General features: G+C 42.1%; 2 protein-coding genes across 8 annotated transcripts in view; one reads left to right on the top strand and one right to left on the bottom strand.

Moving 5' to 3' along the window:
* The window catches only part of LOC125904848 (zinc finger protein 665-like), a 113,859-nt gene that overhangs the window by 61,564 nt on the left and 31,826 nt on the right, over positions 1-20,469 (top strand). The window lies entirely within an intron of this gene.
* LOC125904864 (oocyte zinc finger protein XlCOF6-like) lies at positions 5,397-12,945 on the bottom strand. Its single transcript, XM_049602558.1, has 2 exons — positions 12,584-12,945; positions 5,397-7,538 (listed from the first exon to the last, which is right to left on the bottom strand). Exons 1-2 carry the CDS (start codon positions 12,774-12,776, stop codon positions 5,641-5,643), a joined length of 2,091 nt encoding a protein of 696 aa, XP_049458515.1. The 5' UTR covers positions 12,777-12,945; the 3' UTR covers positions 5,397-5,640.

Below are 20,469 nucleotides of genomic sequence, written 5' to 3'. Positions count from 1 at the left end.
ACAGAAAAGCTTTTGCCTATGGTCGTGATACAAAGGACAGTAAAACAAAAAATTAAATTCATTTTCAATCTCTCCCAAATCACACAAACAACACTTTCGGTCTTCCTCAGGGATCAAATGGAAACGTCCAGTTTCTGGGGCCAGAGGCAGAATACCACACCTCAGCTGGGCACAAACTGACCTCTGAGCTCTGGATAGGTTGAGGGTGACATAGTGCTCTGGGCCATAATTACCTTTGATCAGACGATATGTTCTCAGTTTTGGTTTACACTGAACTTCTTCTGACCATTTTTGTTCATAATTTTCAAATAATACTCTTTTAATTTGACTGACAGAACAAGACAATTTATTTCTATATACATATTGAAGACCAGCCATACCAAATCATTTTTCAAGCTGCTTGGCCCAAGAATAATTGTTTAAGAGATGGCATAAAATTTTTTTTTAGTAAGTCTATTATCAGGCATATTGATCAACCTGTTCCACAGTCGCACCATGTCACCCCCATGCTTCACCTCACATGGCTCCCAACCCATGTCACTGCATAATGCAAGTACTGGGGCCAATTTATGCACACCCAGAAAACAACGCATGGCTCTGTTCTGTACCGCTTCACACTTTATACGTTTTCCATAACCCCAAACTCCTGCACCATAATCTAAAATAGGACAAACACAAGATTTAAACAGCTGAGTGTAGGTTTTATAGCCAAGATCCCTGCAAAACTTAACCGTATTAAAGACAGGTATCTTAGATATTCAATAAATACGGGTAATGTGCAACGTGTTGGGTAATATCTATTACTGAATTTTATGAATGCAAATGGCAAATAAAGAGTAAACACACTTGGCAAGATGGCGGACCGAGTGCATCAAAGCTTCTGAGCTCTGTCTGCTTGTCCCAGTTTTACAATAACTTCACCTCCAGCTGCCTATATCTGACCTTTTAAGCTTTGTGTTGTTTTGACGTTTAACACTGTCAAAAAACTGAGCCATGAAACCAACCGCGTCAGCCCGTGAGAGTACTGCTGCTACTTGCCACAACTATGCGGCTAAGATGGAAGTTTCGACCGAGAGCCTCAAAAGAAAACACCCATTTTCTCCGGGAAACAACCAACTGACTGCCAAAATGAGAGACTCGGCATCTGATGGAGGTGCGAAGGCTGTCCTGGAAGCAATAAAACAGCTGACTGATAAAGTGGATACTCTTGGCACCCAGATACAACAGAACTCCGTTATGCTAGCTAGCATAGCTAAAGCGGTTGAGTTTAACGCAGCGGAGATTAAAGACTGCAAAACTCAGCTACAAACCACAGAGCGGGAGGTGTCGGCAATAAAAAAAGACAACTGAGTTAATGGAAAGAGTCCTGGAACTTGAAGAGTACAAGCATCATTGGAATCTCAGAATCCAAGGGATAAAAGAGAAAGAAGGAGAAAATACACGAGAAGTGGTGGCTAACCCGTTGATGAAAATCTCTCCCCCATGGGCCCCCAACATTAACCACATTGTGGACTGGGCTCATTGTCAGAGGAGAGGAAAATAAGACGAGGCAGGTCATCGTCCAGTTCACGCAGAGAATACATCGGGATGCGCTGTGGAAGATGACCAGGGATTCCTCCATCTGCAGAGAACTTGGGATTGGTTTCATCGAAGACCTCTGCAATGCTGACACTGTGGCCGAAGATACGACAAGCACGGGTGGCTGGAAAATGAGCTTTCTACAGAGGAGGTGCTGGATACATCGATGGACACAGAATCACTTAGTGAGAACACTTGAGGTATACTAGTGGTTAAAACCTATGAATAAATAAGCATCAAACAGGGTCTTAATCTTCCCTGCTATAAGAAGGTTGGATGGTTAAGTTTACAGATATTTTGACATTGAAGAGACATTGCCTACAGTTATATGTTGGAAGTTTTTTTATTTTCCACTTCTCTTCACTCAGTTGGACTTCTTACTGTTTACTAGCAGTTGCTAGTTGTGGTTCACAGTGAATGTTGACTTTTCTTGTATTTCATCGAATGCTAGGGGCTGAAGAGAAAATTAATATTTTTATTTTGTAAGGGCGAGAAAGCAAACTTTATTTTGTTACAGGAAACATTCAAAACCAGAGGATGAAAAATTCTGGATTAACCAATGGGGGGATAAAATTATTATTATTATTATTATTATTATTATTATTATAACTTTTTTTGGAATCAGGAATATATGTTGCACTTATCCAAATCAGCAGCTTGTAAAGGCAAAAGAAAGCAACATAAAACCAGGTGATTTTGGCAAAATACAGTTGTTTATTTACAGGGAGTTTAGATAATTAATACGAACAAAAACAGGTGAGGTGGACTACAAGGACAAAATGGGCTTGTGGATGCTGTTGAACTTAATAAAATAATAACAACCAAAAGAAGACTCTTAGAGCTACTAACATCCTAGCAGAAATACGACCTCACTGTCTTACCTTATTGAGGGAAACCAAGAAATAGTAATCCTCGTTTCTGGGAACTGAAAAGTGTTTTTAGAAAGTTTTCAGAACTAAACCCAGCCTAGTCTCCAGGTCGGAAGCAAGTACACCTCAATACTAGTTTCACAAAGTCAACACATTTAACATCTTACAGCTAGAAACAACTGAAGGTTCCACTCGCACCAAAAGTCAACCTGTCGATGCGTCTTGGTCCCGAACTGCCCCCTGTAGATTGAAGAGCTGGACCGGGTACAGCTCCAAGGCTCCAGGATCCCCAGCTCATCAAACAGGAAGCAGGATGGGCAACACCTCAGCAGGTGTAACAGATGAGGTGCAGGAAACCAAATGTCCTACTAAGCATGCATGTGAAGACACTAACTTAAGGGTTAACTCTGGGATTTCAGTTCTACGAAGCTGGTTCAGTTTTTAGTGGGATAAATCACCGTTGTAACTTCAGACGACGGGGTCACTGACCCTGATCAGATCACTGGGGAAAAAAAAAAACATCCCATCCCAACATGGACAAAAGTCCAGGGTAACTGGTAAAAAAATAATATATATTTTTATATGTTAGAAGAATCTTTTACAACACTTAACACATATAGTAATAATGACGTAAGCTGCATTTTAATATTCTACCTCAGTGGCTGATTTTACACTCTGGTTGATCACCACAGCTCAGAATAACGCGATACACCCGTGTGATGAGAACTGGAAATAGAAACCCAAGAGAAACAACACTTACTATTAACTGGCTCCCATGAATATAAATGTGACTGTGTCAAAGTGATGGTAAATCATTAGTTTTGTATAATCCTGTCCACACTGCCAAGTATGGCAACAAGTACGGCAAATTGTGGCAAAGGGTACTGATCACTGTTGGATATTTTATAGTCTTGCATTATTTAGAATTTAGCTGACAGGCACGTAACTGTTTTTAAAATGCAGTCAACTGCACAGTCACGCACTGTTGCTCCCAAAATGCAGGTTGATCAACTGTCCACCCCGCAACTCAAATCTCCACAAACTGCTGCTGAGGAGCAAAAACAAGAGCTCCACCTGCATTCTTTGACATGGAAAAACCTCAAAAATTTAGAGCAGGGAGACAGACTGATGCACAAGGACATACAGGTATTTTTACCACATAATTAGCAACCTAATGGTTTCATAAGTGCTGTATCGCAGACAACTGGACCTGCTTGAGTTTCTTAAAGACGTTTCGCCTCTCACCCAAGAGGCTTCTTCAGTTCTAACTGACATGTGTGGAGTCGCAGGCCTTAAACTCTGTGTGGGTGTGAACCCTTACAGATTCGTTAAGGTCACATGTGAGTCGCTGACCCACCTGCCCATCATGTGTTTCGTTAGGGTCAGATGGGACCAGATGTGAATGGGTGTGAAGTCATTTGGGGAGGGATCCCAAGACTGCATTGTAGGTGGGTGATAAGTGGTGGTGGCAATGGTTAAAACCAATCATCCACTCCACAAGCACATGGGGCAAACAGGAGAGCCAGTTCCTCAAATCAAGACTTGTCCATCCATTTACATCTAAAGGAAAAGGGACATTCTTTTGAGGACAGCAATGTGCACATCTTGGCAAGAAAAGACAGGTGGTCATCTGGTCATATCTCAGAGAGCTCATAGTGCCTTATGATCCCACCAGAACACTGCGCTCTGAGAACGCAGGGTTACTCGTGGTCCCTAAAGTCTCCAAAAGTAGATCAGGAGCCAGAGCCTTCAGCTATCAGGCTCCTCTCCTGTGGAATCATCTTCCTGTTACGGTCCGGGAGGCAGACACCGTCTCCACATTTAAGACTAGACTTAAGACTTTCCTCTTTGATAAAGCTTATAGTTAGGGCTGGCTCAGGCTTGCCCTGTACCAGCCCCTAGTTAGGCTGACTTAGGCCTAGTCTGCCGGAGGACCCCTCTATAATACACCGGGCCCCTTCTCTCCTTCTCTCTCTCTCTCTCTCTCTCTCTCTCTCTCTCTCTCTCTCTCGTATCCTATTACTGCATCTTGCTAACTCGGCCATTCTGGATGTCACTAACTCGGCTTCTTCTCCGGAGCCTTTGTGCTCCACTGTCTCTCAGATTAACTCATATCACAGCGGTGCCTGGACAGCGTGACGTGTGTGGTTGTGCTGCTGCCGTGGTCCTGCCAGATGCCTCCTGCTGCTGCTGCCATCATTAGTCATTAGTCATACTTCTACTGTTATTATACACATATGACTATTGTCACACATATATACTGCCAGATATTAATACATACTTTCAACATATTGTACCACAGTAGCCAGAACTATAACTATAATATTATTACTTTCAATAATGTTGTTGTAAGCTACTGTCATTACCTGCATCTCTCTCTCTCTCTCTCTCTCTCTCTCTCTCTCTCTCTCTCTCTCTCTGTCTCATTGTGTCATGTGGATTACTGTTAATTTACTATGCTGATCTGTTCTGTACGACATCTATTGCACGTCTGTCCGTCCTGGAAGAGGGATCCCTCCTCAGTTGCTCTTCCTGAGGTTTCTACCGTTTTTTTCCCCGTTAAAGGGTTTTTTTGGGGAGTTTTTCCTGATCAGCTGTGAGGGTCATAAGGACAGAAGGATGTCGTATGCTGTAAAACCCTGTGAGGCAAATTGTGATTTGTGATATTGGGCTGTATAAATAAAATTGAATTGAATTGAATTGAATTGAATTGAATCTATGTCAAATTGGAATGACCATCGTTAAACAGAGGAGGTGGCCTATGACACCACTTATCACCGACCAATAATGCAGTCTTGGGATCCCTCCCTAGACGACTTAACACCCATTCACACCTGGTCCCATCTGACCCCAATGACACACATGATGGGCAGGTGGGTCAACGACTCACATGTGACCTTAACGAATCTGTAAGGGTTCACACCCACACAGAGTTTAAGACCTGCGACTCCACACAAGTCAGTTAGAACTGAAGAAGCCTCTTGGGTGAGAGGCGAAACGTCTTTAAGAAACTCTTACGACACAGCACTTCTGATTACCATGACCTGGAGGACTGAGAATCTCCACCTTCATACATTATCTAGTCTTTTATATGTCCGTCTTGTGTAAGACTCTGGCCACAAACTAAGCAGCAATATTGCTCCTGATTGGGTTCTCGTGTTCTTGCAAAACTCCCTCTAATTGGAAACTTCAATCACAATATGGGCAAAAAAACAGTTTCCCTGCCAACTTCTGTCTCAGGTTCAGAGGAATCCCCAGTCTTGTCAACAGTATCTGGTTTGAAATGTGGATCTGGATCTGAGTTCCTGGCTGGTTGTGGTTCTCCCCAGTCCTCTCCATCAGCCTTTGTTTCCATCTGTTGTCTCTGTTGCATTGAGCTACCGGCTGGAACCTCAGCTCCTCTGCTCTCGTCAGGTTGACAAAGCTGTGACAACTGACGCCCGACACACTGATGGTTCCTGAGCTGATAAACCCAAGTGAACCTTTGATCGCAGACGCTGCAGCTGAACCTTTTCTCTCCCGTATGGATTCTCATGTGTCTCATGTGGTTTATGTGAAAGACAAACTTTTTACCGCAAACCGTGCAGCTGTACGGTTTCTCTCCGGTATGAATCTTCATGTGTATCTTCATCTGCCGGCTGTCGATGAAGCCTTTGCCGCATGCCGAGCAGCTGAACGGCTTCTCTCCTGTGTGAGTCCTCATATGTCTCTTCAGATTGCGACCTTCGATGAAGCCTTTACCACACACGGTGCAGCTGAATGGTTTCTCTCCAGAATGAGTTTTTAAGTGTCTCTTCAGATTTCGACCTTCGGTAAAACCTTTGCCACACAGCGAGCAGCTGAACGGGTTCTCTCCTGCGTGGATTCCTATGTGTAGCTGTAAGACTCCCCTCTGGGAAAAAGATTTCTCACAAACAGGGCAGCTAAAATTTTTGTCTTCAGCGTGAGTTTTCAAGTGTCTCTTTAGATTTCGACTCGTGATAAAACCTTTGCCGCACACGGAGCAGGCAAAAGGTTTCTCTCCCGTGTGGATTTTCGAGTGTCGCCTCAGGTTTCCACGCTCAGGGAAACTTTTACCACAAACCGAGCAGCTGAATGGTTTCTCTCCAGTGTGGACTCTCATGTGTAACCGCAGCACTCCTCTCTGCGTGAAACATTTCTGACAAACAGGGCAACTGAACGGTTTCTCTCCGGTATGAGTCATCACATGTCTCTTCAGGTTTCCGCTTTTGCCGAATCTTCTACCACACTCCGGGCAGCTGAACGGTTTCTCTCCCGTGTGGATTCTCATGTGCATCCGCAAGCTGTCGCCCTCTGTGAAAGACTTCTGACAAATGGAGCAGCTGTACGGTTTCTCTTGTCTGTGAGAGCGCATGTGTCTCTTCAGAGATGCCTTGAGACCAAAGCCTTTCCCACACTCAGCGCAGCTGAACGATTTCTCTCCCGTGTGAGTTACCATGTGTATCTTCAGATGGGACTTGAAGCCGAATCTTTTTCCACATTGTGAGCAGCTAAATGGTTTCTCACTAACAGAGACTTCATCATTTGTGGGAGAATTTAAACCTGACTGAGGTTCTCTGGTCTCGTCCCAGTCACCATCACTGACTTCAGTCTCACAACAGTCCAGAGACTCGTCTTCACTGACTGGTTGTAAATCTGGATCTGGATCAGAGTCTTGGGGCGCTGGTAGTACTTCAATATTGGCCACTAAAGAATTGTCAGGCTTCTTGTCCTCAGTATCTGGTTCTAAATCTGGATCTGGATGCGAGTCTCTGGGCACTGGTTGTATTCCTCGTCCAGGCACTGGTCCTGGTCCTCCACAGTGGTGTCCCTCAGCTTGTGACTGATGAAGCTGTGAGGACTGAGGTTTCTCTTCATCATCTTCACTCTTCACAGGGACAGGAGTGAATGTGAACTTGGTGATATCAGCCTCCACCAGCCCTTGAAGCTGCTCTCCCTCCTGACTGCTCCACAGTTCCTCCTCTTCCTCTTTAATGTGTGGGGGCTCTGGGTCCTCCTGGTCCACACTGGAGCTCCACTCCTGCTGCTCCTCTTCGCCGACGATCACTTTCTGGACGTCTGAAGATAAAGCTGAAATGCAGACAGACAGTTGTTAGTGTATATTTCGACATTCTGACATTTAACATTCAACAACAAACTTCAGCTTTCTTAGTCTCTCTCTACAAGCCGGTATTGCTCTGAAGTCGCCGAACATGGGCGCTTGGTCAGTGACTTCAGGCGTCAGATGCAAACGAAAAAACCCATCCTTTCATAATCGCATTATACACTGCTGGATGTCGTTATCGTTTAACACTGCCCGGTGGTGTCAGGGGGAAATGCCATGGAACAATGTACGTTATCAGTGTTTCCCACAGGACAGGAATCTATTCGTGGTGGTGTGGTCCTGGGAGGGGGGGGGTGTATTAAAAATATTTTTCAATACTCATCTGTGTGAAGAAGTGAACATCCAACGTCAGAGTTAATTACTAACGAGCAGAACCACACGGCCGGGCTCCACCGGCTGCAAACCTACGTCACGTCAGCGTAGCGTCGTGGCGTATTCATTTGGGCTCCACTGACTGCGTACGGAAGCGACACGTAGAGACGCTAGCGGGGTTGTTTACCGTTTGCCGAGCCGAGAGGCTGCATGTAGGCTGCATGAACTGTTAAAGCATTTTTCACCTAAGTTATTACATATATTTGAGTTATCTACAAGTTTACTGTACTGTTTGTCATCTACTCGCTTTCAAATGTCCGCCACGGACATTTACACAATGTCACGGATAAACATGGGTAAATGCATGGAAAAAATCATCACATATCACCTCTGATAATGGTTTATTCATTTAAAAACACACTGTGCTCGTTTAGCACACTATTTCATATAGTTTTTATCTGCTGGAGAGTCGCATAGGGGAGCATAGCGTGACAAAAATAGAAGAGCCGCGTAAAATAGAGAGTTGTCCCGCGGCAGACGGGGGTTGTCGTGCCGCTCCCGTTGCCAGTGAAGCCGCTGTAATTGATTAACAGGGTGGCGGGCTGCTACGGGACTCGCGCTGCAGTTAACACTACTAACAGCGTGAGTTAATGTCTCTGCACATGTTGAGCTTCCAGCTATGTTAATACAGACACAGGCTAATAAAACAGCTAATATAACATGATGAGTTAGAGTTGTTCGGACCACTTTTGGACTTGTTTGCCCACATATTTGTACCGAGAGGTCTTTGGATCCGTTCTGCTACTACGTCTACTTCTTTGGCCCCAACAACCATCAACTTTCACCCAGGAGGCCGGTGTTCACTTCCTGTAAGATTCTAAAGCCAAACCCTGTTCTGTTTTCCTAAACCCAAGCCCCTACATTTGTTGCCTAATCTTAACCGTACGCTTTTGTTCTCTTGCCTTACCTTACCTGAGCTGACCTTTCTGTACCTTATCTTACCTAACTGTACTGTTCCTTACCTTGCCTTGCCTTGTCTTACGGTACCTTACTTTGTCTTACCTTACCTAACATTACAGTACCTTATCTTGCCTTACCTTACCTCACCTTACCTTACTTTGCCTTGCCTTACCTTACCTTACTTTACCTTACCTTACCTTACTTTGCCTTGCCTTACCTTACTTTGCCTTACCTTACCTTACCTTACCTTACTTTACCTTACCTTACCTTGCCTTACCTTACCTTACTTTACCTTACTTTGCCTTACCTTACCTTACCTTACCTTACTTTACCTTACCTTACCTTGCCTTACCTTGCCTTACCTTACCTTACCTTGCCTTACCTTACCTTACTTTACCTTACTTTGCCTTACCTTACCTCACCTTACCTTACATTACCGTACCTGAGTTTGTATTTTATTATTCTTTACTTTTGACATGGTTTTTATTTAAATCTATTTTGTTTGCAAGAGATGTAACTTTACTTACTTTCTGCTTTTGTAGGGAATTTGCTTTTTACATTAAAACTAAAATGTGACCTTTATCGTAAGACGATTTCATTTCCAATGATGTGTGCTTCGATTTTAATCACGAAATATTCATGACATATGTATACATATACTTTGGTACGTGGGGAGAAGCAAATGTCCCCAGAAATGGTTATCTAAAGCAGTGATTCTTAAATGGGGGTGTGTGAAGGCACTCCAGGGGGTGCCTGGAGATTTTTTTTTAAATATTCAAAATTAGCATCTGTTCAGAAATCCTTAAAAAAAACTCTTTAGTTATTTTTATATCTTAAATAGTTCAGATAGTTCAAGAGAGACCACTACACATGAGCAATGTTATGCACATTGAGTTTCAAATGTTTGAAATTTGAAAGTGTCTAGTTATAAAGTTTCATAGATCAGACACCGGTGGCACAGCGCTGTGTATTACATCTTTTTTTCAACCAAAAATGCTTTGTGCTGGTTAGAGGGGACTTGGCTGAAAAAGTATTTCACAGGGGGTATATCACTGAAGAAGGCTGAGAACCACTGATGTAAAGAACAGCAAACAGCAGCTGTGTGATGGGAAGCACCTTGAATGTGTGAATAGTTGTGTCTGTGTGTGTGTGTTTTCTTCACAATTTGCCTCACAGGGCTTTACAGCATACGACATCCCTCTGTCCTTAGGACCTCACAGCTGATCAGGAAAAACTCCCCAAAAGTTATAGTATATTGTTATTAATAACATGCATGAGATACAAACAGACCAAAAAATATAAGAGAGAGATTATTATTATTATTATAATTAATTTATTTGCTTATTTTTGTAAAAAAAAATAAATCTATTATTATTAATTTATTTTTGTTAAATTTATTTTTTCATTTATTTATTCATCTTTTTTACTTATATTCACCGTATTTATTTATTCGTTGAATTTTATTTCTATTTTATACTTAATTATTTTTTTATTAATTTTATTAATTAATTAATTTATAATTAATTTATTAGTTTTTTCTTGTTTATTTTATTTCATTTATCAATTAATTTGTTTATGTATTTATTTTGCTTGTTAAAGTGTTTTATTTTTATTTACTTATTTGTTTATTTTACTGTCGAATACTTATTTTTTTAATCATTCATTTATTGATTTATTTTTTTAGTCATTTTTTCTTGTCAAAATTTGTATCATTTATTTATTTTCGTTAATTCTTATTTATTTACTTGTTTATTATGCTTGTTAAAAGTTTTATTTTTATTTACTTATTTTCTTGTTAAAATCTTTTTGTCTATTTATTTATTAATTTTTCCTTGTTAAATTACCAATTAAAGTTTTTATTGTTTTTATTTATTAATTTATAGATTTATAAGTTTATCTATTTTTCTTGTTACATTTACATTAAATTTCTCAATTTACTGATTTATTTATTTAGTTTTTTGTTATTTGTTTAGTTTTATTTTTGTTTTATTTTTCTGCGTTTGTCTTTTGTGTTAATTGTTATTTGACACCTGTCTTGTGTCCCACAGTGCCCCTGTCATGTCCTTCACTTGCTTTGTGTCTGCATCACTTAATTAAGATAAAAACAATAATAACTGAAACCCCCCCCTGCAAAAAAAACAGACATTTCCTCTGGAGCCCAGAGGTGATACTGTTATATTGTGAGCTGTAGTTCACAGGACAGAACTGTGGTGTCCACTGTATCACAGCCATGTTCCCTGTGGACTGCTGTGTGAATATGACACAGACAATACTGGCTGACTGCTGTTTAACCACCACAGAAGAAGAAGACACTAACCAGAGGGGTATTCCAGAAAGCGGGTTCAGTGTGTTAACCCTGAGATGAGGGAAACTCTGGGTTTTCAGTTCCCGACAGAGAGGTGAGTCAAACTCTGAGTCAATCACCATGGCAACTGACTCTGTGAACCTAACCTGTGTCTTGGGTATGATAGTTTTTGAAGGATTCAAATTTCAAATAAGTCATCAACCATCTATATGTGCTTAAAGCAGCTGCTGAAATCAGCAAGCATTCTTTCTGAATATTTTTGGGGGGTCATTTTGCCTTAAACTGACAGGACAGTTAAGCATGAAAGAGGGAGTGACATGCAGCAAGGTGCCACAGGCCGGAGTCAAACCCGGGCCGCTGTGGCAATATGGGACGTCTGCTCTCTCCACTAAGCCACCAACATCCCTTTGATGAGATTCTGCTTGCTAAATTTCCCATGCTGCCTCTCTCTCCTTGGCAGCTTTAGTGCTGTTACTTTGTTTATGAAATATATGCTCATATTCGCTGTAGGCATTCATGAGCACCTCCAAGTCCACAGGTGTAAAATAAGTTGATTGCCTTTTCTCTCTGGTTGCCATGGTGACTCGAGGTATCAGGGCTCCACTGATGATGGCTTTTTATTGTGGTTGTGCACGTGCTTAACTCAAGGTGTACCTACTCAGAGTTGACTGAACTAATTGGAATCAGCTGTTCTGAAACCGGATACTCAGAGTTTGTTGAACCTCCTACCTGGAATACCCTTCAGCTCTGTGTTTATAACCACAGAAGAAGACACTAACCTGCTGTGTGTTTATAACCACAGAAGAAGACACTAACCTGCTGTGTGTTTATAACCACAGAAGAAGACACTAACCTGCTCTGTGTTTATAACCACAGAAGAAGAAGACACAAACCTGCTCTGTGTTTATAACCACAGAAGACACGAACCTGCTGTGTGTTTATAACCACAGAAGAAGAAGACACTAACCTGCTGTGTGTTTATAACCACAGAAGAAGACACTAACCTGCTGTGTGTTTATAACCACAGAAGAAGACACTAACCTGCTGTGTGTTTATAACCACAGAAGAAGAAGACACTAACCTGCTGTGTGTTTATAACCACAGAAGAAGACACTAACCTGCTGTGTGTTTATAACCACAGAAGAAGAAGACACTAACCTGCTCTGTGTTTATAACCACAGAAGAAGACACTAACCTGCTCTGTGTGTTTATAACCACAGAAGAAGAAGACACTAACCTGCTGTGTGTTTATAACCACAGAAGAAGAAGACACTAACCTGCTGTGTGTTTATAACCACAGAAGAAGACACTAACCTGCTCTGTGTTTATAACCACAGAAGAAGAAGACACTAACCTGCTGTGTGTTTATAACCACAGAAGAAGAAGACACTAACCTGCTCTGTGTTTATAACCACAGAAGAAGAAGACACTAACCTGCTCTGTGTAACCTGAGCTGAGGGTTGAAAACAGCGTCCAGTAGTTTCCGTTGTCGCTCGTTCTCCTCTTTTGAGCGACAAAGTTGCTCCTCGTACTCTGCTATCGTTCTTTCAAACAGCCCAAATATCTCTTCAGCAGCCGCAGTTAGTCGCTGCTTCACCAACGCTCTCAGCATTTGGACTTTACACATCTTCACACAGCCGGTCTGTGATGCTAACTTCCGCTAACGGCTAGCATGCGATGCGTACTCCGGTAGCTGTGTAGTCCACCGGGAGATAATTCAGACTCACACTCAGAGGATCTGATGGAGCTCAAACACACTTTATCTCTAACAAGGAAGCTCGTTTACGAACGGAACTACCGTCTTCTTCTTCTTCTTCTTCTTCTTCTTCTTCTTCTTCTTCAGTTTTACTGGCGGACTACAGGCCAGCTTTAAAGGTAGATGCTGCCACCTGCTGCATCGGAAGGTATACTACCATGACTTGGTGAAGTTACATTCTAGATATTCATAAACCTGATTTTTTTTTTTCATATTTGATTTAATTTTCATCTAAAAAAAAATTACATGAACCAACAGACTAACACATACACGACCTTTGAAAAAAGGTTTAAGGCCAATAAATAGATAAATAAATACAATTTTTGAAAAGGGTTAGAGCCCCCAATTTTTTCATTTTTTTTTTTTAAAGAAAGGCCAATAGAAAAAAGAAAAAATGTTTAACACAAAAAAGAAGATAAAAAAGATTTAAAGCAACAAAAAAAGATTAAAAAAGTAAAAAAAAATAAATTAATGAATAAATATAGAAATACATTTTTTAAAAAGTTTAAGGCCCCGAAAAAAAAGAAAAGAAAAGAAGGTTCAAGGCCAAATAAAAACTTCAAGACAACAAAAACCAAAAACGCTTAATGTCAAAAAAAAGTTCAAGGCAAAAAAATAAAATAAAATAAAATAAAAATTTAAAAAGTTGGTTTAAGGCCAAAAAAAAGATTCTATCCAAGATCCAAAAACATTCTTTGGTACTGACTCCTGCTGAAACACGTCAACTCTCTGAGGATGTTCGCAGGTCACTGTTCGGTGGTATTGTGGTCATGAAAGGGTTAATGCTGTGTAACCACTTAAAAAGTCTGTGTTCCAGTTTACCCACATTAAAAAGTTCCCCGTGCTGCCCTACTGAATTTTTATTTTACCAAAGATCTGGAACAATGCTGAGTTTAGTTTTAAATGAATGAAGCAGCAGAGGATAAAGCCCGTCAACACTTCACAGCAGCTGGACATAAACAGGAGATTGACACAGGTGCAGGTAGTTTACTGACAAACTCCGCCCACCAGCTCCAAGACCAGGAAGTCAAACTAGCGTCAGAAGACAAAGGCAGAGAGAGAGGGAAGTCACGAAACATCGACACATCAATCTGCTGGTTTCTGCTGTTGTTCACCGTGTTAACCTGAACCTTTGACTTTAGTGTTCTCAGATGGTGACTGACTCACTGCTTCACCAGGAAGTCATGACTGGTCACACACTGTCTGAGGACTTGACATGATGATGTGACATGTACAAAACTGAAGCACTACCAAGAGTCAAAGTGTTGGTGATAAAATTATGAAAAAAAAAAAGAAAAAAAATCTCATCATTCTGCTGATTTCAGGTATATTGTCAAATATTTTGGTGATAGATGTTAATTATTTTTGCATATTCTTAAGAATATAGAGTGACGGACCTCTGAATTGACCAGAGGTTGCAGTGTGGCTGCATGATGTGCTGAAAACAAAAAAAATATTATAAAAAATAAAATAAAGGCAAAATAAAATAATAAAAACATTAAATTAAATTGAAGATGAGTTCAAGGTCCTCTGAGGATTTCATGAGCGCTCTGTTTGTTTCTGTCTCTCAAAGTTCATCTCCTCGAATTGAAGTCCTTTCAGACACAAATGAAAGTGTAGTGTAGTGTTTGTGTCAGTCCATCTCAGATGAGCTTGGGCTCGGAGAAGTCGGCGATGCTCTGGATATTATTGATATATGGTGAACTGTGTTTACTGACAATAGTTTTCAAAAGTGTCCCTGAGCCCATGTTGTAATATTCTTTATACAGTCATGTTGGTTCTGCCCTAGAGCCCCCGCCCACGGGGGCAGCGCCACTTCACAATCACCCACACAGACCACGACACAACGAGTAGAATACACTCAAAATGACCCAGAGACTTTGGATTCCAGCGCTTTTATGAGACCAGACGCAACAACACAATTTGTTGTTGGAAATGTACAGAGGGAATTTTTTCCCAACTGCTTCCACATTTTCTGCTGTGAGTCAGTGTTCCACAGTGACAGGAGTTCCACTGGTAGGGTTGGTGGATTGTCGAGAGTCATTTGAGGTGCTGTTTGTGTGGATAACATGATATTAAAGATTCAGAAGTGCTTCTTGCCTGGACACTTCCTGAGGTTGAAACTGTTTGATTGCAGTTTGGTTTAGGTAGAAGTGGCAACACTGGCTCGCTAGGCAGGTTTCTTCTAGTCAGAACAATATGCAATGTGACTATGTCCTCGTATTTTTAAATGTCCTGGGATGTCTATTCCCCTGAGGGCACGGGGCTACCCCACACATAGATCTCATCTTATCTTTTATTATCAAGAGCATCAGCTGACCTGAGGCACCGAGCAGGAGTGTAGGGATGGAGCAGCTCAGAAAGGTAAGGCGGGGTGAGACCATTTAAAGATTTAAAAACAAATAAAAGAATCTTAAAATGAACTCTGAAGTGCACGGGCAGCCAGTGGAGGGAAGCCAGAATGGGAATTATGTGCTCCCTCTTACGTGCTCCAGTTAAGAGACGAGCAGCAGCATTTTAAAACAACTGGAGACGTGCAAGGGAGGACTGGCTGACTCCAAAATAAAGTGCGTTACCATAATGTAATGTGATGAAGGCATGGATTACAAAGGAACACTAGAACTACCTGAAGAACCCCGAGAACCGCCTTAAAGAACACCATGACAGTTTCAGTCTCATCTTCTTCCTCTCTCTGCTTCTTCCAGTTCATCTGCACCAGAGACAGTCCAGTGGAGAAGGACACCAACCGCCAACACAGAGACCTGACCCATCCTGCAGGTTTGAACCCTGCCTGAGGTACATCACACAGGAAAATTATGCAAAAGTTGGTCGTTGTGATTTCTTGTCCATTTCGACTCTGAATTTCCAGCATTGACCAGTGAGGAGGGAAAAAAGAGAGAAGAAAATACATCTAACAGGAGCTGCTCAGGAGGATCCTGATCAGATTTTGAACCACCTCAAATGACCCCTTTCAACGTGAAGGAGCAGCAGTTCTACTCTGAGCTCCCTCCAAGAGCTGTGTTGTCTGGGGCTAACAGCCCCTGGAAGGGTCTCCCACGGCCCAGGAAGCATCCTGATCAGGTGCCTGATCTTTGACCAAGGATGTTCTGGTACCAGGTACATTTCCAAACCTCTGTGTTTGAACATGGTGTTTGTTATGGCCCATCCATGAATCACACAGAAGTCCAAAAACAAACTCCCCCCCCTCAGATTCAGGTCAGGCAGGCCATTCTTCCCAATCACCCCCCTCCAAGTTTTTCCTTTAGCGTTGAAGTCCCCCAGAAGACCTATGGAGTCCCCAGGTGACACTCCCTCCAGGACACCTGTAGTGTAAAAGTTTGTGCTTAGTAAATCAAGTAACAAAGTTAAGATATCTAAGTGATTGGGAAACAAAAAAGAGCCATATAATCATGTACAAGGCATTATAAAAGCTTTGAATCTGTATTAGATACTGTCGAGGTCATTTACTCCTTTGGTCATTCACTCCTTTCAATCTGTTGTCAAGGTCATTTACTGAAAGAACACACCATGTCCTGTTTAATGATGAAACACATACTCAAATGTTGTAACTCGCACACACTTGCTCACATATTGTACTCCAAGGTTTTATTCGCATGAAACTAGAAACACTGTGGGCCGTGTAAAAGTCCCTGGAATTCACATCTTGCATGAAACTAGACGCATTGTGGACTGTATAGAGAGTCCCCAGAATGCACATATTTTTAAAAAATAGAGCGAGAATGGAACCGAACCTAAGGGAAGGAATTTTGGGAAATTCCAGGCTACATCACACCATTAAAAACGGGCCCAATCAGAATTGGACACAAAGAAGTTCTCCACCAATAGAATTGGGTTCGAGTAGGAAGTATTAGCAAAAAAGGTGAAGACTCGTCTGGATCTCCACCAGCATATAAGCTAGGGTTCTGAACGCAGTTCTTTAGTCACACTCCGGAGTCTGACTCACTAAGTTGTATGTGTTAAAGCCTGTTGACACATTAAACTTGATTGCATCGGACCTTGCCTGTTTCCAGTGTTTCTTTAAGTATTTGCCAGCTGAACCTAAGAGATCAAATCGACATTTGAAGACGACTAACAAGAGACAAGAAGTTCAAGGTCGGGAGCCTACAGGCCCACTTCTAGGCACCGATTCTTTGACACTTCACACCGCCCAGAGACTCCAAGAAGGCTGGGTACTGAAAGACCTTCACTTAGCGACCTGCAGTCACATCAAGGGGACCCTGTTGTTCTCCATGGATAACTCCAACACAGCACTCAGCCTCATGAGTATCCCCACACCCGCCTGTCAACTTTTTAATGAATAAAAACTCAAAATATGTTAGCTGACGAAAATTTAAAATGTTGTAGGAGAGTGAAATTCAAAACAATTTAGTTGATAGAAATTCAAAACTTTTTGGTCAACAAAAAGTCAAAATGTTTTAGTCGATGAAAGGGTTAGCTGCATTTGAAGTTAAGCACAAGCACAGCCATTCTCAACTGTCAATGTCCAGCGGTCCACCACGAACATCTCATCAACAAGAATGAATTCAAATAAACACAAGAAGTTTGTGCTCTAGAGAAAGGATCAGCACTCAGTGAATAACCTCCTAAGCCCTATTTGTTTATTCTTTTATTTCTAGGATCCCCATTAGCTGATGTCATGACATCAGCTATTCTTCTGGGGTCCTCAATACAAGTAAAAAAAAAGACATAGTACATACTCACATTCATCACTGTTACAGATCACTGTAACACATCCTTAGATACACAAACAGCAAACGGTCTAGTCTAAAACTACATGATTAGGTACAAAGAATACACCAGACATCACATTACATTACCAGAACAGTTCAACCCACAAATAATTCCTACAATAATTATTCTGCGTTATATTTCTTATTAATTAAATTTACAATTTATTTAAATAGTCTATTAGTACCTTTTTAAAATTTGTTTTGAATTAATATTTTTGATGTTATTGGGTAATGTGGTCCATCTTATAATGGCCCTGTACATTATGGTATGTTTTAAAAAGTTTATTCTTGGTTTAGGTGTAAGTAAGTTATCATATCTTGATTGTCTGGTTGCATATTTGTTTACTTTTCTGGTAAACACTATCTGATCTAAGAAACATTGTGGTTTTTTATCGTTAATCAAATTTCTAATAAAAGTTAGAAGATTTAATTTTAGTCTATTTTTAACCAGAAGCCACAATAAATTCTGGTGCATTCTTAAGATATTTGCATGCAGTGAACAATTGGAAGAAGATGGAGGAACAGCTGCAGCAGAGCGACGTCAGCGGCGTCTGGAGAGGTCTGAAAACCATCTCAGGACACAAACAACCAGACTCCCAGGCCAGAGGTGACCAGCAGTGGATGAATGATCTGAATCTGTTCTTCAGTAGATTTGATCAGTCTGCCCCTCCCATGGCCCAGACATCACGGCTGCAACCCCCCTCATCCTCACCTTCAACCCCCCCCCCCCCACACACACACTGCTTCGACACCTCCCCCACCCCTGCTCCCCCGGACATCTCAACAACCCCCACTCCCCCACCCCCAGCACACAGCCCCCCCTGCTCCAGCTTGTCCTTCACTACCTGTCAGGTGGGAGATCAACTGAGGAGGACAAAGACGAGGAAGGCTGCGGGTCCAGACGGCATCAGCTCCAGGCTCCTGAAGTCCTGCGCAGACCAACTGTGAGGGATAGTTGAAACCATCTTCAGCCTGAGCCTGAGGCTGGGGAGAGAACCACAGCTGTGGAAGACATCCTGCGTGGTACCTGTGCCCAAGACTCCGCACCCCAAGGACTTCAGCAGCTTCAGACCGGTGGCATTAACATCACACCTCATGAAGACTCTGGAGCGCCTGGTCCTGTCTCGTCTCCGCCCCGCAGTAGGCCTTTCAATGGACCCGCTGCAGTTTGCCTACCAGCCTGGCATTGGGGTGGACGACGCCGTCATCTTCCTCCTGCATAGAGCTCTTTCTCACCTGGAGAAGCCTGGAAGCTCTGTGAGAATCATGTTCTTTGATTTCTCCAGCGCTTTCAACACTATACAGCCTGCGCTTCTGAGGGACAAACTGGAGCACATAGGGGTGGCTAATCACCTCACATCCTGGATCCTGGACTACCTCACGGACCGGCCGCAGTATGTCAGGACCCAGGATTGTGTATCGGACTTGGTTGTCTGCAGTACGGGGGCCCCGCAGGGGACAGTGCTGGCACCGTTCCTCTCCACCCTCTACACTGCAGGCTTTTCATACGACACCCCCACCTGTCACCTGCAGAAGTTCTCTGTCGACTCTGCCATAGTCGGCCTCATCACAGATGGGGACGACAGGGAGTACAGAGAACTGAACCAGGACTTTGTGGACTGGTACCTGAGGAACCACCTTCAGATCAACGCGGGGAAAACCAAAGAGCTGATGGTGGATTTCCTCAGGCGCAGACTCCTCCCCCCAACACTGGTGAACATCCAGGGAGAGGACATTGAGATGGTGACATCTTATAAGTACCTGGGTGTTCATCTTAACAATAAACTGGACTGGACTGATCACATAACAGCACTGTACAGGAAAGGTACAAGCTGATCAAGAAGGCCAGTTCTGTCGTGGGATGCTCTCTGGACTCTGTGCAGGTGGTGGGAGAAAGGAGGACAACAGCCAAGCTGACATCTCTGAGGACTAATGACTCACATCCTCTGCAGGAGGAGATAAAAGCTCTGGAGAGCTCCTTCAGCAATAGACTGATTCACCCAAAGTGTGTGAAGGAATGCTATCGCAGGTCCTTCCTGCTGCTGCTGTCAGGCTACATAACCAGCACTGCTCACACTAAACTGCACCATGGACACTTTAGGGACACCATGGACACTTTATGGACACCACAGCAGTCTGCTGCTTTTGCACATACAATCACTTGCACCTTATCCACTGGCCATTTTCATTCACTGCTGCTCATTATTATCCACTTCCCATTATTATTTTTATTGTTATTGTTATTATTATTTATTGCTGTCTCTTGTATTTTTGTACTTATTTGCATGCCTAGTTATTTAAGTTTTTAAGTTTAAATTTGAAATCTTTAATCTGACTCTTTCCTCTTGACTGCTGTAACACTGGAATTTCTCAGTTATGGGATCAATAAAGGTGTGTCTTATCTTATCTTATCTTAATTGAGAGCAACTCTAGCTGCTTTGTTCTGTGCAATTTGAAGTTTTCTAATATCTTTAGTGGCTGCAGATGACCAAATAATCCGGCAATAATCCAGATGGGACAACACTAAAGCCTTGATTACTTGATTCAGAGTATCTGATTCAACAAACTTAGAACATTTTCTTGTCACAGCAATACTTTTACCCATTTTCTTCATAATGTGATCAATATGTTCTGACCATGAAAGTTTATTATCCAGGATTATTCCAAGTAACTTGGTCTTGTTCAATTTGTGTTCCATCAACAGACAGCTGTAGTTGAGGATCATTTACCAATGCATGTGTGGAACCAAATATCATACTTTTTGTTTGAGAGATATTTAACACCAGTTTATTTTTGTGCACCCAGTCGACGAC

This window comes from Epinephelus fuscoguttatus, linkage group LG17 (assembly GCF_011397635.1).
Source record: "Epinephelus fuscoguttatus linkage group LG17, E.fuscoguttatus.final_Chr_v1".
Classification (NCBI taxonomy): domain Eukaryota; kingdom Metazoa; phylum Chordata; class Actinopteri; order Perciformes; family Serranidae; genus Epinephelus; species Epinephelus fuscoguttatus.
The sequence above is the reverse complement of the archived record's forward strand: the minus strand, read 5'-3'. Positions and strand labels throughout refer to the sequence as shown.